Genomic DNA, 24,509 nt, shown 5'->3' on the forward strand with positions numbered 1-24,509 from the left:
TTCCAAAATGTAAACCAAAAGTGTTAATTGGACAGTGTATCTGTAAAAAATCCAAAATGTATTTTAATGAAGTGAAAAGGTTAAAGTAGTAGACATACCTTTTCAAATTTAATGTAGAGTCATATGAAAATGATTCACTAAAATGGTAATAGGGATGAATCAGAAAGGGAAATACAATTTTTTTGTCAAAATGGGCATCCTGGAAAAATAGCTTTCCCTGGCCCTGTAACAGGCTCCTTGCACACAGTTGCTTATAATTGCAGCGTTCCTTCATATTCCCCGCAGAATATGTTTCGGCTTGTGTATGTTCAAGTACCTAAATGATCTGTGAAGGAATTTGAATTGTAGATTTTATCAGCTTAGGCAACCCCATTAACTTTATCTGCTGAATGGAACTGCTGTCAAGTGCTGAGAACATCGTGATTGGCTTAGCTACTTCCACATGTAGGAAGAGATTTTGAGGTTCCACATATAAATCCACGTGGAACTGGATCTTCTCCTTTGTCTCTTTTTCTCATTATGGGAATCTTTTTATTTTTATTTGGGCAGTAGAGTGACCTTTCAATGAACAATCCCAACCCCTTGAAGGACTATACATCTGAAGGTGAGGTTATACTATGTACTTTGTTAACTTGATGGCTCTTAAAAATATAAATAATAATAAAAAAAAAAACAGTATCACTAACCAAATTACACTATGCCCACTATTTAGTGGGTATCTCTAAAAGAAAGACTAAACCCATACAACTGGAATGCATCATTAGCATTAATACCATCGTGAGTGCATAGTGTGTCTGTTAAATGTGAGTAGGACATCATATATTCCTCCTGTGAACTCTAAACAGCTAACAAACGGAAATCTCTATTTCTATAACATTGTTATTGTACTGATTATTTGATTATATTGTTTCTAATTCTACTTCACTTGTGCTCTTATCCATGCTGTTGTATTATATCTGTATATCTGTATTATATCTGTCGGGATGGGGGTTCCCTGGATCTACTTATGTTACTTTTGATACTGATGACAAGGAGTTTTTTCTCTTTAAATAACTAAATAAAGAAATAATGGGACTCAAGTCAAATTCTGACAAAGTGAATGTAAAACCAACAGACCACTTGCTATAACTAAAATAAAACTATAAACAACATTAAGAAAAAATATAATTATTATGATTACCCTTGAATTAGGCCATTCTATTTGACATATACATTTTCTAATGTTCATTATTGTATAGCCCACGTGCAGATTACCGGCTGGTTTTGGTGAATCCAGACTTTGGCAGCTAATGAATTAATATACTTTTAGTCTGCGTTCTCCGGGTAATTTGTACTGCATTTGTATTGTATCATGCCTTCTAAAGTGATACAGTAATCTAATCCCCATAATCAACTAAACAGTTTATTCTTACAGTACATTAGCCTGCAGTGAGAAAACAATGTAGCTAAAGGCTGATATGCTTTTATGAATCCAGAGATGTTATGGTAATTATTAGTTACTACTTAAAATATACATTGTGTTTTTAAGATATGTTCTGTAACATTTCAGATTGTAGCTTTAACAGCAGAAAAGGGAGCACCTGTCTCTGTAAAAACATATACATAAAACAGAGCATCTGCTGTCAGTGCAATAAATTCTAACATATGCTAGTTACAGTGGGATGATGTAGTCAATGCGGTATACTGTTCTAGGGGAAGCGTATCATTTTAAAATAAGTAACACTTCTTACTGGAAGGATATAGCTCTTGCCGTGGCTGTCAGATAAGATTTAAATAAAGTTGCACGCTGCACAGGAGAGAAATAGATAGAAGTGTAACCTTATTTCAAACTGAGATTATTGGTTTACAAATGCTGCAATGAAACATATCAGAATATAAATGCCAATGGAAACACAAGTCCAGGGATTCTAAAACATGTACAACACCAGCTGCTATTCTATTGATTCTTTTAATCAGACAGAGCAACATCTTGTTGAAATGAGTGGACATTCAGTAATGAATTAGCTGGGTTTATGTGTTTGTCATATATGTTAGCTGTGACCTTTTCACCACATGCTTGTAATGAAATGTATACTTCACTGATGCATTTGGAAAACGGAAGGCTTCATGCTACATTGTATTTTGTATTTATTACTGCTATTAAGTGTGGCTATCCAATTATGAGTGTGGTTTAATGACGTCCATGTTCATGTTGTTTCACATCATGTGACTATGATCGTAGTTTAATAATGTCCATCTTCATGTCCTAAATGTAGGAACTGCAGGTTACCATGCTGTCGGAGGCTATTTTGAACTTGCTTTCTGCATTCTGATGGTAAAGCCCAGTCTGTCCATATGATGAATTCACAAGTTCCCAATGTGAAATCAATTAAAGGATCACTATAGTGTCAGGAAAACAAAGCGGTTTTCCTGACACTATAGTGCCCTAAGGGTGCCCCCACCCTCAGGGTCCCCCTCCCGTGGCGCTGAAGGGGGTAAAACCCCTTCAGCAGCTTACCTTATTTCAGCGCCGGGCTCCCTTGGCGCTGGTGACCTCTCCTCCCCCGCCGACGTCAGCTCCCCCGTCTGACATCAGCAGAGCTGAATGTGCATGCGTGGCAAGTGCCGCGCGCGCATTCAAAGTGTCCATAGCATTTCTCAATGCTTTCCTATGGACGCTCTGCGTGATGGAGGCAAAATGTGCCTCCAGCGTCGCAGATGCGCCTCTAGTGGCTGTCTGGAAGACAGCCACTAGAGGCTGGCTTAACCCCAAATGTAAACATATCAGTTTCTCTGAAACTGCTATGTTTGCATCTGAAGGGTTAAAACCTGAGGGACCAGTCACCCAGACCACTTCATTGAGCTGAAGTGGTCTGGGTGACTATAGTGTCCCTTTAAGTGATCATGCTGTCTCCTTTGAGGTCTCAGGTATTATTAGGTCACTGATTCTAATTGTGGCTCATGAATTCCACATAGTGCTAGGTTGGACTTTATAAACTAATCCAAAAATCATAAAGTGTCCTGTAAAATGCCAGTCTGGTTACAATACCCATATGAGATGTGCATTGATCCAAGTCTGCTTTGCAATGTGGATGAATGCCAACACTTTTCTCATGAGCTATTATGAAATCGAACATCCCACGACACTTTGTGAAACTACAAGCTGTTAAAATTTGAAATAAGAGATATATCTAAAATGGCCAGAGAGCTACTTGCTGACTATCCTTGACATTTAAAGGAGCACTATAGTGTCAGGAATACAAAAATGTATCCCTAAAAATATAGTGCTGAAATAAATGTTTAGATGATCCAGTCCCCCCTCTCTGTGGATTTAAAATGTTTACTCACTTTTTCTTCCATGCCATGCCAGTCTTGCCTGTGGCTGACGCGCCTCCGTGGCTGAGATCATCAATATCGATGATCTCAGCCAATCCATTGCTTTCCCATAAGAAAGCATTGTGAGGCTTCGGCGCATGCATGGCAAAAAAAACATGCTGCAGCAATCAGCATCTCCTCATAGAGAATCAATGTGTCTCTATGGGGAGCATTCAGCGTCTCCATGCTGAATGTAGGAGCTGCACACTGTGCAGCACCGGACTGGACTTTGAAAATTCAGCGTTTACATTGAAAAGCCTGCAGAGACACTACACATTAAGCTGTAGTGGTTCTGGTGACTATAGTATAGTTTTAAGATAAAAAGATGGTCAAAACACTCTTCTTTAATAATTATCATGATGTTTACTAAATGCTAAATACAGGCTCTGCAGAGGTACCAGTGTGAATCTCAACGGATTAAAGCTATGCACTGATATTACGCAACATGTATATGCAATAACATATTAATTTTAGTCATGAACCCATTTTCCCAATAACAATTAGATTAGTTTAACACCCATAGTCGGCCTGTAGCTCTTCAACTGTTACTGGAGTAAAATGGGACCTGTAGCTTAGGAGCAGGTGGAGCGCTGATGGTTTTGTTCAGTGTGCACTACACCACAATGTTTAAATACACAAAGCATGATAAATGGAGATTAAAAATAAATAAATTAAAAACTGGAATGTTGACAGTTTGTGAATCTGCTCAAAGGAAAGAAATAGTTTCAAACAGCAGGTGGCAAGAAAACAGCTTGTTGCTCCTTTGACATAGTGGATGCAACATATAAAGAGTAATTCTGGAGAAGATTTGTAATTTTGGAGCAATGACAGAGTTCAGTGCGCCTTCATTCTTAGAACATTCCAACAGAATGTCTCTTTATATACAACCCATTATATCCTAAAAACAACTTGTAGTTTACTGTACAATCTTTCTCCATACATTTCTATCTATCCAAACTGCTGATTTATTTTGTTTCATGTGACTGTGATGTATCCACTCTCTACATTTAAACAATGGCTGTAATCAGTGCTTGAGTAGAAATCTAATCAAATGAGAAAATCCCAAATAAAAGGAAAATAATTATACCTCTATAAAACATATCACTATGCACATACTAAAAGAAACAAAAGACTCAGTTACATACAAATGCCCCCAGACTTGCCCCATCTTACCAATTGTGCAGTGCTCTCCATTCCAGCCCTGGTTGCATTCACATTTCCCATCTTTACAGGTTCCATGTTCCAAGCAGCGAGGATGACAAGCTCTTTGGTTGCATGAAGGGCCTGTCCAGCCTTCTTCACAACGACATGCCCCACCCATGCACACACCATGGGTTCCACAATCAACTGCACAAATTTCTATACATGGAAATAAATAATAAAACAAGTGTTCAGGTTCAATACATAAATGTTCTAAAAGTTAAAAGGTAAAATGTTATTCACATGTATTAGCTCAAGCAGGACCAGTGTACCTGGTGGACCCCTGTCTGGACCTTGACCACTGGCTCAGGCTGAAAGGGGGCCCTTCTTAAGAAAGCATTAGTTCTTTGCTCCTTCACTTCTTTGAGGGAGCATTGTGGTCTGCACCTCTTTTTGGGTGCTGATCACTTTAAGAGTTTCCTTGTGATCCCCTTGCACTTCTTTATTGATTGAGTGCTGAAACAGTGAGGGATCTCTTAAAGTGTTCTACACCCGATATTAGGATTCAGCTACCCCTCGTGCCTTCACTGGAACACAAGGGATTATACCCCTTTCCTGCCAAAAAGTAGTCAGGAAGGGGCAAAATTTTGACATTACACAAACACTGAGCCACACTCAAATTTATCTACACACAGCACACACAGCACACACAGCACACACAGCACACACAGCACACACAGACAGACTCAGCCGCCTTCTCAAGTACTATGTACTATTCTTAGCCTGCTCCACTCACTACACCCCATTAAGGAGCTACACACTCTCACACAAAATATTCAGCAACTACAAACAATCTCATAAAAACACTCTTTCCCACACACTTACAACACACAGTCACCACACACTCCACATTTACAAAAAACATAGCTCAGGGTTCTAGGAAGGGGTGCTAATTTGGCACCCTACTCCAGCTCAGAATTCAAGTTTGCTATGTAGGTCTTTGGATTATGTGAAACTAGATCTCGAATGAGTCTTTTCCAGTGAAAGTAACAAGGGAGATGTGTTTCCATAATGGCTAGGGACCTACCTATGGGATCCTTCGATCTTACTATAATAATAAAGCGTTATTTTTCACTGCAAAGAGAAGTTGTGAACAATTTGGGTTGTAAGCAGACCCAACACAATCCATTCAGTGAAAACAATCCAGATTGCCTAAATGATGTGATTAGAAGAAATGAAAAAAGACACACAAGTGACTGTAAGCAGAAATATATTCTGCATAATCCGTTACAGCAATCAATGTACAATGAATGGAAGTTTGTCATTTTCTCCAAAAGAGAGATTTGTTAGATAGCGGTGCGTGTATGATGGATGACAAAGGGAGCTAGGTAATAAATGATGACAAATGAAATATTCTAAATCTAGAAAAGATACTTTATATTTGTCTTTTCTGAAGCACTAACAATTTAACTCAGGAATTTGCTCCAAATTCAGTAGTAATCATAATTCATTCATTGTGACACTCTGCATAATCAAACATGTACCTACTGTTGTCAGGAATTTAAAGTAATCAGACCAAAGAAACCTCAGATAAGATCACATCGCAGATCTACAGAATATCACAAGTACAAAATATAGGCTTCTATAATGTTATAGATTCAAGTGAGATATTAGTAATCAGATAATTTAAATAATGGTTCATTTTGGGATTAGAGTAACAAGTCACGTTCTCAACTGATTTAGGGCAACCACATGGATAGCTTTATTGAAAAAAAATGTGTACATGAGGGCTGGCTAAGATATAATCAAATAAATGTAGAAAATTGATGGAAGTGCACTCCACCCCTTGCCAAGGAATCCAGGGTGCTTCACTGGATATGTCCCAGTACCCAAATGGACCAAATATAATAGTGGAAATAGAAAAATAAATCAAGCTTGATAAGCTTAGGGGTTGAAACGTCACTTTGTAGCTGCTGGTTCCAATAAATTGCCTTTTTCTTGGAATTCATTTGGAGTGCCTGGATTATTTTTTCTATTTCCACTAAGATATAATCAACACTGTTGCTTGCTGCCGATTATAACCGTGAGACATGCATTTCTGTAAATTTCCCTGTTAAAATCATGAATGTGGACACCCTAGTCAGAGTTACCCCCCTAAAGTCACTAACTATCATGTTTTCAAAGAGTAAGCATCTGCCCACATACACGTGTTCACTAGAGGCATGTGCTCGCACTACAAATATGCATTTTCATATTTTTTATATGCTTTTTCATTTTGCAATGCGATTATTGATTTTTTTAAAAAACATGTATTTGACAAAAAAGAGGGAGAGAGAGGGAGAGAGAGAGATGAACCTCCTGACACTCTTGTGTGCGTTCCAGAGCATGAAACTAACAACAGATTACTGGTGTCTTCAGGGAAGGTAGGGTACCTAAGAATTCTACACCTACATGCACGTTAGGTATGAATATATGGTCCTGGTCTTCCTTCTCCTGAATAATGTGAAGACCATTCACACAAAACACAGGGATGATTTCAAAAGTACAGGTAAAACAAGTATAGAAAGATGTATTCCAGATCTTAAAATTGGCATGTTGACAGAAAAATCCCAGTCGGGTTATGTAGTCAAAAGTACTAGCCCAATTTGGAAATCTAGAGGTACACCTAGTGACAAAAGCACAAGCTGCACTAGCAAGAAAGCATGGTTTCAGCTTTTGGAATGCATCTGTCATTTGGCAGTTCAAAGACCTCGATTTAATATTTATGGATAAGCTTTTCAAATTATTTAATATTTTTATATAATCTTTTCAAATTATTTATCATTTCACCATTAAACTATGTGGACAAGTACACCACTGCTTTCAAATAGCAACAGTACATACCAACATACAAAAACATTCAAATGCCAACACTACACACAAATACATATATACATTCAGACACAAACACTGCTCACAAACACACCTTTGCAAGGATGGGCACACGATACATCCCCAGCTGGAAAAGCTTGCACCAGACCCTTCTATACATAAGTTCCGCCACTGCTTTAAACCCCTAGCATGTTCTAGACGGCATACTACCTGCTTCCATAACCAGCAATATAATTATCCTACAATATCCTATGCAGCATTTGTGATGCTAATAGATTCAGCTGATTTCTAGTGTTACAAAATATGCTCATTAGGGTGATTAATAATTGGCTGACGAGGGACAACAAACTTCAGTATTATTATTATTGGAAATGTGATTATTATTGGAAATTAAAAAAAAAAGTATCCACCTATCTCATTACATCTAACTGGTTTTTAAACATAGTTTGCAGTTAACATTTTAAGTTTATAAAACTTTGCAGACAGTAATTTACAGAAACTCTTCACGCTCTTACAGTATCACTGACTAATACAAAGCACTTCTTGAGACCCAGCATTGAAATGAGAACTCTGGGCTAACAGTAAATATTTCTATTAGTTGAATTTAGTTCACATGGGACTGCAGTTTACAATTGATTTGTTTTGCAGGTAAGCTTTTACCGTAAACATAAATAGGTGATTGTACCTTATAGTAATTTATTGCAATAACACTCACACACCAAGCATGAGCTCACAAAAGCCTTGTCTGTATAATTACAGCTCATGGGCAAACCTTGTCACAAATAGAGATAAATGGAATGGGCTGCAAGGGGGCCGTAATGTGCTGCTTAGCTAGATGTACTCATTAACCTTTTACTATAGAGAAAATAATGCAATCCAGGTCACAACACCGTGAGTTCATGCCGTAAAAGCCATAAATAGTGCTGGAAATGGGATAGATGTGATCTACGAAGATTCTAAAACAATTATCTCAATAATACGTTTTTCGTAACTCCCTTGACTCAAGTGTCAAACTAGGACTTGGGAGCCAGTTACATCTTAACCTGTGACCTTTATACAAAAGGTCAGTATCCCATTAAACTAGAGGTGGGCAAAAGGCTAGTAAAGCATCATGGGAGTTAGCCTACAACAGAGTTCTAATTTTGGGCACCTCTGTTTTAAAAGAAAATGGATCAATACCTTATTGGGGGGAGAATGGGGGAAGCCTGTCTTTATAAAGAGTATTCAATAATGGCAGCCTTTCAAAAATAAATCTTTACTTTATAAAATTTATTGTCCACTCTTTTGGCACTTAAATTGTTCAAAGTAAGCATCATGTGGCTGTAGAAAGCATACCAATCCCATCATATATACATATAGCGGTTTAGGTCAGAGAATACACCCTTTGCTTTATGCTTGTTGTATTTCACATGACCTACACACATAACCAACATGGTCACGGAGAATATAATAAGTTGTGTTCATTCTCTCACATGTATGTGTTTGTATATATATCGGTATGAACCCTAGCCATTATTCAGGACAATCATTTAGGATAGGGGCCGCATCTACAGCATCGAGCCAGGACGTTCCAGTCCATATCATTAAAACTCTAGGTTGCTGGAAGTCATCAGCATATACAATATACATACCCCAACCGGTACAAGAAATACAAAGGGCATTCGTTAAAATGTAATCTTAATGTACTTACGTTGTATTATGATATTTACTCAATACATGTATTTTGAGCATGATTTGTATTCCTTTTTGCCCACTTTATTTACTGACCTACAGCATATGTCGGTTTAGGCACACCTCAACCGACTTTTTCGTATAACAGGTTTGTTAACAACAGTCTTACTTCATATCATAATCAATGTTGCCCCAAACACAAATTGTAAGGCTTGGCCTGAAGTTGTGGGAGGGGCTTATGGACCTTTGAAAGGGACTTCCCCCATTCCTACCCTACTGTGATTGGATGGACGAGCTGCTGCCCCACCCTTCACTCCCTTTATTCATTATACTCTTCTAGTGTAGGCCCACTTTATTTACTAGCCTACAGCATATGTCGGTTTAAGCACACCTCAGCCGACTTCCTCCTATCACAGGTTTGCTAACAACAGTCTTACTTCATATCATAATCAATGTTGCCCCGAACACAAATATAAATATATATATATATATATATATATATATATATATTACATAAGCCTGCCACAATTCCAATGTAGCCAATTTTGGCAGGTCCTGCTTATTTATTTATATTTCTCCTTCCGTTTATACTCTTATTATATTATCCTAGAAAATGCACAAGACAATTCCAGCACACGCATATGTAGGTATATTGTTTTTATATTGCACCTTGAATTAGGAGCTCCTATAAATTATTTATAATGCAGCCTGCAGTATATTTTTTTTTCTTGAAACCCATAAAAATGACGCATTTATTAAAGAATTAACCCTTTTAGGCGGTCAACCTGGATGATGACGGAGCACAGAACAGCTTTCATAAAAAAATAATAATAAAAAAATCATATCACCAGGTTATAATTTAGTCATTTATACTGACTTACTTCCTTTAGGAACACAAGTTTTTAATGGAGGTTGTAAAACCATATGATCACCCACACCGCTATTTATGATATTCAGTTATTATATCGTCAATAGGATGCTTTAACAAGGCACTTATTTTCAGCCTGGAGTTGAACCAGATCATTTGAATCAATACTATTCATGGTGTATAAAGAAAAATACAAAATAACAAGCGATATTTAGGATACAGCTTCAATTTGAGGAGATAAAATCTTGGAAAGGAAAAATTTTAGTTTCCTATAAACCTTTATGTTTGCTGTCTCTCAAATGAGCTACACACATAGCCGCTATGGCCACAGAATGTATAATATGCTGAATACACACACAGACCATCTGTTGGGGAGAAAGAATGCACCTTCATGGCGATCCTTAGAAATTAGTGTTTCGATTAATCATTATAAGGCAAAAACAAAGTATTAGAAACACTAACAAGTTCACCTTAGTATAGATTAACTGTATGCATTATGCTTGTGAAAATAAATTCACAGTACTGCCATATGGCCTACCTTTGCAAACGATAAAACTACTGTTATTAGGGCAAGGCAGAGAAGGGAGGTATGTCAGATGATATAATGGGGGGACATCTGTCAAAATGTGTTCGTCATGGATGCCGATGTGACACTCAAGTTGCCAGACAGCCATCCAGATAAGTCCAAAATCTTGATCACAGAGGAGGTTAACCTCTGAGACACCCTATTATTAAGCCAAAGTAATGTTGCACATAAAACGTTTACTGTACCAAAACAAACTATGCTTGTGTTTCTTGTTTAGAAATGTGTTTTACTTTTGTCTTCAAAACTACCCACATTAAGTAATTGTGATGCATGTCCATATGTGAAAGCAACTTTCAACTTTCCTATTTTTTGCCAGGATAAAAAAAAAAAAAAAAAAGAACAAAATAAAAAAGTTCACTCTACAGAGTCTCAGTTTCTGATTAAGAGACCTATGGTGGTTTGATTAACTTCAAAGCGCCAGAATATAAACTCAACAGTGGGGAAGCAAGAGGTTTACTTCACTGGTCCCGTTTTTGCTCCATCTAATCAATTTTTCATTAGGGTGAAGGTGTTTATCAGATTTTAGCACACAAGCTTTGAACAGGGGTGCGTCAATCTTTGTAATGAACTTATTAATTAGAGCTAATTTAATTCAAGTGCAATTGAAGGTCTAATTAATTGAATGACTGCTTATAAAGATAGAGGAAAGCTGTGTTGATCTTCAACCTATACACTGGGAGGGAAATAACTCCTTCCCTTTAGCGCTAGAACAACCGATTCTCTACACTTAGATTTATTACATCATGATTACAGATGTCTGAAGGTCACCTTAGAGCGTTTAAAATTATTTGCACCTCAAAGGTTACACTTAAAAGAATATCTACAGTCTTTTTAAAGCAGCATTTGCTTTCTCAATAAAGGTTAACTGTAAAAACTTTGTTTTTGTACCCGGTTGACAAGGAAACAGAACTCATCAACATAAGATTCTATTCTATGCATCCTAGATAAGCAATTGTGATTCACTAAAATAATTCTATTTTATAAAATGAATGCATCTTTGCTTTTATTCCACAAAACCTTGAATTGCTTGTTATCTGAAGCTTGTCGAAAGTAAAAGAAGAGGTGGAAGTGGTTTTCTAAGGGAGCTGGCAAGAGTAAGGGAATATGGAGGAAGAGAAAAGCACACAGAGATTTCAGGAAATAGGATACAAAAGGCTATATCTAAAATATAACACGAAGGGACAGAAGTAAAAAAAAGTAATGGAGAGAAAAAACAAGAGAGAGATATACACGGAAACATTTGACTCATTCTATGAAAGTCCAATCAGGATGCCAAGATCAGCAATATTATATAGATCATCACATACATATAAGCCGTGTAACACATCTGACAAGCTGCTTACCAGTAGAGCAGTCAGGACCTGTCCAGTTGGGATCACAAGTACAGCTTCCAGACTCTTGGTCATACGTTCCATGGCCAGAGCACTGATCAGGACACATGGACTTCAGTATCTCACAGTTGGTGCCACCCCAGCCTTGGTTGCAATGACATTCACCATGAATACAAACCCCATGATGGGAACAGAATGTGTCGAGACAATCCGCTATTGAAAAAAAAAAAGGAAAACATATATACATGATAATTCATTTACAGATAGATAGATATGACTCGTAGTAAGTAACTTATTTATTAAAAAAGCACTGTAACTTTAAATTTTTTTTATTACCTTTACTCATCCCTATATTTCCGAAATATGCATTTGCGAGGTCTTAAAAGAAGATTAAACACAGAAATGCAAACCTCTTTGTCCTGAAACTGGGTACATTGATCTTAGATCCCTGTCAGTCATTGTTACAAGCCTTGCCCAATGCACCTAGCAATCAGCATGGAACAAGCATACATATAACATGATAAATTATTTGATCCCCTGCGGATTTTGAACTTTTGCCCAATGACAAAGAAATGATTAGTCTATAATTTTAATGGTAGGTGTATTTTAACAGTGAGAGACAGAATAATAAAAAATTTAAAAAATCCAGAAAAATGCTTGTCAAAAAAGTTATAAATTGATTTGCACGTCAATGACTGAAATAAGTATTTGACCCCTTCGACTTAGTACTTGGTGGCAAAACCCTTGTGGGCAATCACAGAAGTCAGACGTTTCTTGTAGTTGGCCACCAGGTTTGCACACAACTCAGGTGGGATTTTGTCCCACTACTCTTTGCAGATCCTCTCCAAGTCATTAAGGTCTTGAGGCTGACATTTGGCATCTCGAACCTTCAACTCCCTCTACAGATTTTCTATGGGATTAAGGTCTGTAGACTGGCTAAGCCCCTCATGAACCTTCATGTGCTTCTTCTTGAGCTACTCCTTTGTTGCCTTAGCTGTGTGTTTTGGGTCATAATCATGCTAGAATACCCATCCATGACCCCTGGCTGAGGGAAGAAGGTTTTCACCCAAAATTTGACAGTACATGGCCCCGCCCATCGTCCTTTTGATGCGGTGCAGTTGTCCTGTCCCCTTAGCAGAACCCCCCCCCCTGCCCAAAGCATTAAGTTTCATATGCAGCATTCCTTCTCCTCTAAACACGTCGAGTTGATTTGATGCCAAAGGGCTTGATTTTGATCTCATCTGACCACAACACTTTCACAACATGTTCATTGGCAACTTCAGACGGGCCTGTACATGTGCTTTCTTAAGCAGGGGGACCTTGCAGACACTGCAGGATTTCAGTCAGTGGCGTACACACGATCTATGGTGCCCCGGTGCAAAAACTGATCCGTGCCCCCCCCCCCCCGGCGGTTACTCGGCATGTGCCGGGGTCACAACACATGTGCGCGCAGCTCTTGACGCGCATGCAAATTCAGAGCTGAGAGGCAGATCGGGGCGGAGAGATCCCCAGCGCCAAGGGAGCCCGACGCTGGAGAAAGGTAAGTGCTGAAGGGGTTTTAACATACATACACACTCACTTACAAAACATACACTCTCGCAGACAAACACACACTCACTAACAGATACCAAACAGACTCACTAACAGACACACACTAACAGACACACAAACTAACACACTCAGTAACAGACACACAAACTAACACACTCAGTAACAGACACACACAAACTAACACACACACCGACACTCACTAGCAGACACACACTCAATAACAGACACATACAAACTAACACACAACTAACACACACAGTAACACACACATACACAAAAACTAACACACTCACTAGCAGACACACATTCAATAACAGACACACACTAACAGACACATACACTGACACACAAAAACTAACACACAGTGTGTGGAGTGCTGAGGGGATTCCAGCTTTCCCTGGGGTCCAGTGGGGCTTCTGGGCGGCCGGTCCTGCAGGCAGCGAGGGAGCACTGATCCTCTTGTTCAGCTCCCTTGCGCGGCGCTTACTGATGCCAGAGCCGGAATGACGTCATATTCCGGCTTCGGCATCACTGCAGTATGCGCGAGGGAGCTGGGCAGAGAGAGCTCAGGAGAGAATGCTCCCTTGCGCGCCCACTCGCCCACCAAGTGACACCACTGCCAGCCATGGGAGGCCTGCGGTGGCCAGCTCTTGGGACCCCCAGGAGAAGAGGCTGGCAAAATATGTCCGCACTGGCATACATACCCGGGTCACAGGACGGGCCCCCTGGTGGGCCGGGCCCGGTCGCAGCTGCGACCCCTGTGACCGCGGAATGTAAGCCAGTGATTTCAGTCCTTCACGGTGTAGTGTGTTACCAATTGTTTTTTTGGTGACTATGGTCACAACTGCCTTGAGATCATTTACAAGATCCTCCCGTGTAATTCTGGGCTGATTCCTCACCATTCGCATGATCATTGAATTTCCACGAGGTGAGATCTTGCATGGAGCACCAGACCGAGGGAGACTGACAGTTATTTTGTTTCTTCCATTTGAGAATAATCGCACCAACTGTTGTCTCCTTCTCACCAAGCTGCTTGGCAATGGTCTTGTAGCCCATTCCAGCCTTGTGTAGGTCTACAATCTTGTCCCTGACATCCTTGGACAGCTCTTTGGTCTTGACCATGGTGGAGAGTTTGGAATCTGATTGATTGATTGCTTCTATACAGGTAACGAGCTGAGTTTAGGAACACTCCCTTTAAGAGAGTGCTCCTAATCTCAGCTTGTTACCTGTATAAAAGACACCTGGGAGCCAGAAATCTTGCTGATTGATAGGGGATCAAATACTTATTTTACTCATTGACATGCAAATCAATGTATAACTTTTTTAACATGCGTTTTTCTGGATTTTTTGTTTGTTATTTGGTCTCTCACTGTTAAAATACACCTACTTGTTTGCTCTGGTTGTTCATTGCCCAAACTTGAGTATGACATTATTTGCTAAATCTCTAATAGAAATTAATAGAAAACACAGCATTTAATAAAAAAAAAAAAGAGTTAACTCAAGTTATAGGCGATTTTTAATGTTGTATTCAGGGGTGTAAATGGCAGACCCCCTTTTACATATAGTTACATAGTTACATAGCTGAAAAGAGACTTGCGTCCATCAAGTTCAGCCTTCCTCACATATGTTTTTTGCTGTTGATCCAAAAGAAGGCAAAAAAACAGTTTGAAGCACTTCCAATTTTGCAACAAGCTAGGAAAAAAAATCCTTCTTGACCTCAGAATGGCAGTCAGATTTATCCTTGGATCAAACAGTTATTACCCTACATTGAAAGATTATATCCTTGAATATTCTGTTTTTGCAAGTATGCATCTAGTAGCTGTTTGAACATCTGTATGGACTCTGATAAAACCACATCCTGATTGTTCTTACAGTAAAAAAACCTTTCCTTTGCCTTAGACGAAATCTTCTTTCTTCTAGTCTAAATGCATGACCTCGTGTCCTATGTAAACTATTTGTTTTCCAGTAATACAACCTCAGAGAGTTAACCATTAAATTGATTGTTTAATTGCTTCTGCACTCCACACTTACAACAAATACAGCAATAGATTAGTGAAGAATCAAACCTTTTTTTTTGGCTACGATTACTTATATCTATGCCTTGTTTACAGTCTAGGTGACAAAAAAATAATTTGTTCCTGTGTCACTGTGAAACTACACATTGGCTTCTTGAACTAAACACAATTGTTTAATAAGTAATTACATGTGAATTAAATGCTGAAGGATCATTCAGCCAATCAGGAATTGACTCTTCTGTTCTGCCAATGAGGGCGCAAAAAAATAAAGCATTCCGTGTCAGAAATACAATTAATTGACCAAAACTCACTCTGACAGCTTCAATAGATCTTCATACCCCCTTTTATGCCTAGGCTGAATACTCTATATCTTTCTTAACTGCCATTAATGTGTTTTGGATGATGAGGCTTAATTCAGCAATTTGACTCAATAAAACTTTACACTTGTAGGGTCAGTGGTCTGAAAATTTAATTCCAGGGGCTTAATTGCATTGCTTTGCACATGCAGATCAATACAAGCAATCTGAGTGAAGAAAGAAATGCAGTTTTTTTCCCCCTTTGTATAAAATAGGGCCAAATGGACTGTACTTTACATAATACGCTCGCAGGTTTCCTAATTACATCTGGTAATCCCAGGGCCAGTTATCATGTTTCATTATGATTTACAGACGGGATGTGAATACAGTGCATGGAATGTTATAGGACTGCAGTCCAATAGTGGATCTTCAGGAAGTTACATTTAAACAAACAAATCTATGTGTACAGCTTGAAGCACTGGTGGCCTTCCCTGCTATTTTACAGCAATAAAGATATACAATGTATTATTTCTATCTTGCTGGCAGCTCTACTGCAGGCTACAAATAAAAGTAAGAATGAATGGCGCAGGGTACAACATCTTTCTCTTTCCTAAAATTTGTGTGTATTTACTTTTGAGATAATAGCTTGTCCAGCACCTGTACTAATGACCATAAATATTTGCAACTCGAATAACCCAACAGAAAGTTTTTTTGTTTTTTTTTAAACGCCACTGCTAGATAAAGTTGAGATGAGAATACAAGCATGTATTTCTTTCTGGATTCTAATTTCTACAAGGCATGCAGGGTTATCTAGTAAAATAAGAATTGTTGGGAATTCAAAATCAATTTGAAAAGGAACACTGTAGAGTAATACAAACATGCATTCATAACGCTAGTGTTTGTAGCTATCTATTTTAGTGTCCCCATGGCTATGTGAGGGTTTGAAAGGGGATGCTAACTTACCGTTCAGCTCTTGCTGCACCTGTCTCCATTCTTCCACTCCACCTCTTTGGTTGAGATCATAAGTGTAGATGATCTCAGCCAATCCAATGTTTTCCCCATTGGGATTTTTGGATTAACTTTTATTAAAAGATTTCATATTATGATTTCATATTATTAATAATAACCAAATCCCATGTCCAATATCTACATAATCCCCATGGTACATTGGCTGTTCAGGAGATAGACACCCTTCGGTACTCCAGATACTGTGGACCACATCTCTCATATTGCTCTTACAGCCATATTACTGGCAAGGCATCAGAGAAGATGTGGTGCACAACAACAGGAGTGCCAGCCACTGGGAAAATTTCTGGATACCACCTCTTTGATATTATAGTGATCAAATGGGCAGTAGTACAATATTAGGAACCTATGTCTTCAGTACTATGTGAATGATACATTACCAAATGCTTAGTCACTGCAGAGTAATTTGTCAGTGTTATTAGTAACCTCTTAATAACCAAACTAAGTAAGCTTTTCTTTACATTATAGTCTGGGATTTTTTTTTTAATCAATTACAGGCACAAGAAGAATCATTAGACTAAAGAACTCTGGGTGCTTTGCCTTGGGTAGACTGACTAAGATTTGCTGTCTTCCCAGAGAACCGACAAATCCTGTAACGTGAAGCAAGTCTGTCCTGCCTTCCTTTAAAGGATATATATTTATCTCAATCTCTCTCTACATTTGGGAAAAAACTTATTTTTATTAATCTTCCAAGTTGACACAAGACAGAAATAAACAATCTCTGTTTATAACGTGATTATTGTATATGGTCAGTGCTACCAGACATTTCCCAAAATCCCTCATGGTCTAGTTGCAGGTGATGGCAATACTAATAATGCAGTAAATTCAATAAAATATTTTAACCCTTGTGTCCTGGAGATGGGCGGCCAGAATGTGGTAGAGTGAACAATAAAGAATGCATTGAGGATGGGGCAAACTGAAACGTTTGTACTGCATGTCCTCCATTAAAACACTTGTTGTACTCTTGGTATACTTTGCATCTGATAGGGCTGCCGTCATTCATTCATCTATGCTAGAGCAACAGAGGGAGAGGAGCGAGCTGAAAATAGTAAACCGTTTCATTGAGTTTTTCTAGGTACTGAGGTGAGTTTACCTATATTCTCTATGTGACCACATATAGATCAATCTACCAATATATGTAAATGCTCACACTCAATATACTATTTATCCATGTATTGGCCAATATATTGAAAAAGGAGGTGTTTTAGGAAATAATTTTGTTTAACCAATGAAGCCGTGAGAGAATTAGGAAGCCGTTAGAAATTGCTAATGTACCTTCTTCACAGTTTTCTCCTTTATATCCCGAATTACAGACACAGGATCCCATAATGCATATTCCATGGCCTCCGCAAATTGGATCCACACATTGGGTACTGGGAACGTCACATTCTGTTCCTTTCCATCCACTGTAACATAGACATCGACCCTTGGCATACTGGCCATTACCACTGCACAATACCGGACAGGCAGCTGTGAAACAGAACATGAAAGAAGAAAAATTAAGCGTCTATATATATTTATATAAAGAAGACTAATTAAAAACAATAAAAGTTAGATTCTGGAAATAGTGACAATTCTTCTACCCGTCAGATGTGGTAAACAGACAGAAACCAGCTTGTGTACCTCTTGAACAATCAGGGCCTAGAAATCCAGTAAAACAATGGCATGTACCAGACACACAATCTCCATTTCCGTGGCAATTTCGGGGGCATTCAACAACGGACTCTGAAAGAGAAAGAACTCATTGAGTTTGTTGACAGAGGGAGACCTACGGAGGTCATGAAATAAATGAAAGCTTCTATTTTTTTTTTATTATTTTAGTTGGCTATTTTTATTCACAGCTTGCTCAGTAACTCAGAAGAAAGTAAATATTGACTTATTTCCGATAATTACTGTCCGTGTTAGACAGGATTACGAGTTTCAATTTCTTATGACAAGAATGTCCGAGACGCGGGATATTTTTAATGCGACTTGACTAGTTTGAAATTGCATTCTTGCTCGCTGCTTTAGCAGATAGAGCTACAGTAATTAGCTAAGAGTGGAAATGCATGTCAGTCACTTTTTAAACAGTGCAGAAAACTCAGACCTCAAACTCCATATAACAGGAAGGCAGACAGGTGGCTCTATGATTATGGAACAGGGCAAAGCCTTTAAGTCATTGACCAGAATAATGAACCACTGGTACAAACCACATCATGCACATCCAGTGACAAAGCATAGAAGGACAGAAATACATGTTAGATTGTGAAATAGATTGCTAAACTTATTAGGGCATTACTTATCACTGATGTGGAACTAAGAAAGAACATAAAACCAACAGGGAAGGTTGTGCTGGCCTACTAAATGCTATATACAAAATAGGTGATGAACAACTGCCCCCTGGATCCAATCACAGTTTGAGGTCAGTAAATTATTCACAGCTGCAGATAATCTTGTTTTATTTCCCATGGGAGGTTTCACAAATAATGAGTCTTCAATCTACAGAAAAAAACTAAATGAATCTGTGCTTTATAAATAAATGATGGTAACATAACATAGAGATCTAAATATTTACTAGGGCAAAACTAAAAAGTAAAAAAAAAACTACAAAAACAGATCAGGTTTTTACAATTCACACTTACCTATCACAATTGTGTTAAATGAAACTGGTTCTGGGTTTTTGCCGTCATTATAAAAAGCAATATGCCAGATCCCAGAATTTAAGTACTGGATAAATCCAGCCTCATGAAGGCTTATTGACCTCGGTAATCGAGTGGTCTTCTCAGACTCAAGCAAATTGCGTTTTTCTCTCGAAATTAACCGGCTCCCTTCCAGAAGTTCCACAAAGTCATACTAAAAAGACACGTAAAATGCAATGTAAATGTACGTTTTTCACACTTGGATGCAATTATCCCGGTATATAAGTCAAGACTACAGTTTTATTTTACTGATTTTCAATGCACTATACGCAATATAATTATCATCACAATATAATGAGATATATATTTATGAAAAAGCACAAAACATTTATAAATCTGGGCTGCAGATTTCCAAAAATACTTGACAAAATAATAGAAGGCATTGAATAATATATCTTTGTAGAATATTGATTCTCACACACCATAACCATCAACAAAAAGAATGTTCTTCAACTTGGAATCTGCAAAAATAACGAGAAAACAAACAAAAGCCATGAATTCTTTTGCAGATTCCCTTTAACAACTATCTGATTTTCAAGGATTAAAACACCCAGAGATGTATTTTATTTTAATGATAAATAATATTTGTGATTTGGCCTCTGCAATATAAGTTCTTTAAGAGGGGACAGTTGGAAGATTTGTAAGATTGTTTGTTGTTTTGCTTTTGTTTTGCTTTTTCGTGTGTTTGTTTTTCACTTTATTTTAATGCTGCGCTGTCTCACTGTTTGTTAGGTGCCCTGTCCCTCACCTTCTGTGGTCCACTGAGATGGAGTATTAGGCATGCATTGTTTTCTAAGGGAATTTATATGCAGCACGCACATTTCTCTTGAAAACAAAAGCATAATGCAGAGACCTTGCTGCTAATCAGCTGAGGTGGCTTTACAGTCCCCTGCTGGATCTATTTACCTTGCCCATATTAGTTATCATTAGGAATTTACTCCACTGTGAGAGGCTTACACGATAGATGCATTATGGAAACAGCATACAGTGAAGGCCTAGCAGCATACAATCACACTAACATAAGCAGATAAAACTAGCAACTGTGAATGAACAAGGAAGAAGTGAGCTGATGTTTTACATTATGCTGGGGAGATTTTAATAGTCTGTCTAAATCTCTGGGCTTTATCAGAGCAATATCCATAGACATTTACAGGTTTATTCACTAAAGTCTGGAGAACACCATACTGAACGGGGCAAGACCATTCGGCTACACAAAAGGCAATTTCGACTGCACCCACTATTTCAGCTGGACCAACACAGCCAGACAGCTGAAATTAGGACCAACTGATAGATCACTGTCCACCCTCTGTCCCCACCCGTGGCCAACTCATTTACATTAAGTTTTGCAATGCAGACATACACTCCAGAGGTTTATCTATAGGTCTGCTCTTTGGCTAGCACAAGATATAGGTAGAATTTTCAGCACTACGAATCACTCTTCTTATCATTTTTGTCCCAACAGGGTCTCCTTTTAACTGAACAAGTGATAAAATATATATCCTGTCATCCTGTATTCTGTTTAATTGGTAGAAAATGAACATTATTCATAGGACACATAAGAAAGAGAGACCTTTGCGGTTAATGTTTGAAGTCAGGCCAATGGCAATGATGTCTGCTTGCAGGACGCATTTGAATACATGGTCTTGACCTTGGTATCTGATCTGCTCAGAAGACCTTTGTATTTTTCAAACATCTGAAATTCACATTCTCTGAAGCCTTACACTGCGAATAATTTCTATTTATAAATGTTATTAGAATAGAGACCTTTCTTGACCACAATGGCAATTAAAACAAGTCTATAGCTCTCAAAGTGCTTTATAAGCCCACACTGTAACAACATATGAAATATGTACCCCATCAAAACAAAGGAAAATGCTTCTGCAGCTAAATAATTACTTGATATGGTTGGAAATCAAATGATGAACAGAGAAAGATATTTGAGAGATAAATCTCTGATTTGAAATCCTCTAATTCGTTTAGAAGATATATAAAACAGACAAGTGCATATTCGTTTAGAAGATATATAAAACAGACAAGTGCAAACAGCACTGGCCTGCTGTATAACCGAATAGGGTTAACTGAAGTCCAATGGTTTATGCTTGCTCCAAAGGGGCAATGAAGCATAGAGACATTCAGTGATATTCCTGATGGAATTAGAAAATGAAATCTTTTCTTCTCCTTTCTTGCTATACTTGTCAAAGAACGTGCAAGCTTCACAGCACAAAGTCACTAACCATTAACTCTAAGGATCACTATCTACTGCAATAATGCACAATGCTGTTTTGTATGCTTAGCTGCTCCCACAGTGGAGTGTGGTATATTGTATAAAGTGAACTATACGGAAATGCACGTTCTTCGAGTAGTGAATAGTATGGTGACCTTGGGCAGGATCTATATAAACCAAGGGAAGATGGAAGGGGGAGGAAGTATGGTACAGAATTATTACTTGAAAATAGATGATAGTTCTAATTCTCCAGTAGGCCTAGCGCAGCCGTTCTGACATAACATGACATAACCCAGAGGCGTACACATGCAGACACAGTGCAAATAGCTAAGCAGGTCAAGTGGAAGGATCCCCAAATGGAGTTCTGCTCTATTACAGTAGCATCTTATAATGTATCTTTAAACTGAATTCCACACAATGGTCACACACAGACTTTGTGATGTGCCTATATTCAATATGAATAACCAGTAGGGTAAAATGTTATTGGGATTTATATTTTTACTCAGTGTTACAGATCCCGAAGCAGCACAAATGAAGCCTAGACGGTTGTCTCTGGATGTCAAATGCACTAGTAATAGAGATGTTAAATATATGTGCTCGAAGCATCTTTTGATGTCCTTGTCTCTGCAGAATTTCTGCAATTGTGTGTCGTTATTATCTGCAATTTGAGCTTTCAGTCTCAATTGAATGTTGGGAAAAATATCAAAAATGTATAACTTTATTGTCCAAAGCAGTTACAGAGATACTTGCGGCACAGCAAAGCTTTCTTTTGTAGGCATAGTCTGTGCCATAATTGGTGACAAAACAAATGTACACAGAGTAAAAAGGTATACAAATAAAACACAAAAAAATGCTTTCGCCTTTTGTGTTAACCCTTTCAGTACTCCACTTCAATACAAGAATAGTCTATTTTCCATCAAGCGGCATGTTTGGAAAGGAGACAAATTCTAACATTACTTGTTTTAACACATAGTTACTTGGTTATAATATCTGCGAAGAAACAGATTAGCTGGCACAGCTAATATTTAATACACAAGGGACTGTTCTGTCTTCTATTACTTTACAACCCACACAGACATGTCCCGCATCACAACACAATTAATTGTTTGCTATATAATTGTTCGACTCTGTCAGAGTTATTTTTTTATTATGATGTTTTGAGTTGGTTTTTTTGGGTTTTTTTCAGAAAATCGTTGGTCTTTCATTTAAACAGAAAAATAACAAGATTTTCTTCTAACACACTTTTCTTTTTTTAATGAAGCAAATTCATTATTTTCTGTGAATAAAAAAGGATGTATGTTCACCTTCATTTAATTTTGCTTTAAGCAGTCAAAGTCCTTTGTTGTATCCAAAAGTCTCTTTAAATAAGCATATTGATCTTTGTGTTTCAATGATACTGACATTTTAGCAAGTGTCACAATAGACTTTCAGTCTAGCATTGATTGCTTTGGAACCGGTGTCAATTATTTGTGTCTGATGTATTTGAGAATCCTCTAAACTATCCTGCATGTCCCTGCCATGCTCAGTTTTATGAATGCCTTACCAAGTAAATAAGACAATATTTACCCAATATTGCACCCTGCAAAAATATTGTTTGTTGCATGGCTCGTGAATGGTTGCATAAAGGCACACTGTAGCATGGAAGTTCTCCCCATTATTTTTAGGTAATAAATTAAAAATGCAAAAAAAATCTTAAAAATAGCAATATATATATATATATAAAAAAGATATTTACATTAATAGATTCTGAAACTGTTCCTGGCACAGGCAAGTTACCTTGGTCCCTCTGGCGAGCGTCACATCCATTCTTCTTTAAGAAAAGCTGGATGTATTCACTGAACTAAGCAGGTCTGATACAGGGCGCTGCGCTTTTTGGCATAATTCGCTCAATTGAATTCCTGTTTCCCAGAAGACTTCCTATTTCCTGTGTGTTCCTGGTTCCTGACTTCTGGCCTTGTCCCTGACTCCACTGCTCTCCATTCTCCTGATATTGGCTCGCCTGACTACCCGCTTTGGTGCCTGACCCCTGCTTGCCTCCTGGACTTTGCTTTTGGTTTATGACATTATTTGCTATTTATAGTAAAGGTGTTTTGCATCTACGTTCTGTCTCTGCCTGGTTCCTGGTTCCTAACAGGATTCCTTTAAAATACAAATTGAATATTTTTCACTTTGAGTGAATTGTTACCCTTAAGACTGAATAGATTCCAGGATTGGTGGAAAACGGCTGTTAAAACAACAACTAGAACTGTTAATGTTGCATTGTCACATTCCATATAATTATAGGTTTTTAATCCCACAGATATTACACGTTTTACATTGTTTAAGGTCTATGCTTATTTATACATTTCACTTAATAAAGCAACACTTCTGTAAAAAGGTGGGGAATATTTCATACAAACTGATGTTTCCCATGATCCTCCAGTAAAATAGAATTAGGTCATCATGAATATTTTGCTGGTTTCCACAAATTACCAGATCTTATAAATAGTGGAACACATTCATCAAGACAAAACCATGTGCTATTCTGGAGCAAAGAGATACATTTGGAGCAAATACCACAGAAACCTATAGAACAATTGTTACTATTTAGCACTTTTTGCATGAAGTAGTACCTGCTTTGCCTTTATAAATCTCCCCCATTGAGTTCAGAGAAGCATTTCATGGCATTCAGATGTTTTACTGATTTACTGAAAAGAGGTCAAACATTATAATCACGAGATTCTATTCCATCCCTTTTTAAATTTCTATAGTGTCCAGAAAATCGAGAGCACGGATTAAACTAATGTTTTGTGTCATCCGCTATTAAAAGAACTGTCTCTTTTAAAAAAAATCCTGAGTGACTATTGTGTATATTTTCATTAGCAGAGAGCGCTGCTTGGTCTGGCATTGAGCAGTGCC

At 38.0% G+C, this 24,509-nt stretch overlaps 1 protein-coding gene across 7 annotated transcripts in view; it reads right to left on the bottom strand.

The window, feature by feature from the left end:
* TENM3 (teneurin transmembrane protein 3) overlaps positions 1–24,509 on the bottom strand; it is an 836,163-nt gene that overhangs the window by 136,063 nt on the left and 675,591 nt on the right. For all 7 annotated transcript variants that reach the window (XM_063458145.1, XM_063458151.1, XM_063458150.1 and 4 more), the window contains 5 exons: positions 19,331–19,541; positions 18,333–18,434; positions 17,985–18,179; positions 11,834–12,034; positions 4,528–4,713 (listed from right to left, as the gene is read on the bottom strand). In XM_063458145.1, coding sequence (XP_063314215.1) covers positions 4,528–4,713; positions 11,834–12,034; positions 17,985–18,179; positions 18,333–18,434; positions 19,331–19,541 — 895 coding nt within the window. The remainder of the gene's footprint in view (positions 1–4,527; positions 4,714–11,833; positions 12,035–17,984; positions 18,180–18,332; positions 18,435–19,330; positions 19,542–24,509) is intronic.

This window comes from Pelobates fuscus, chromosome 6, assembly GCF_036172605.1.
Source record: "Pelobates fuscus isolate aPelFus1 chromosome 6, aPelFus1.pri, whole genome shotgun sequence".
In the NCBI taxonomy this organism is placed as follows: Eukaryota; Metazoa; Chordata; class Amphibia; order Anura; family Pelobatidae; genus Pelobates; species Pelobates fuscus.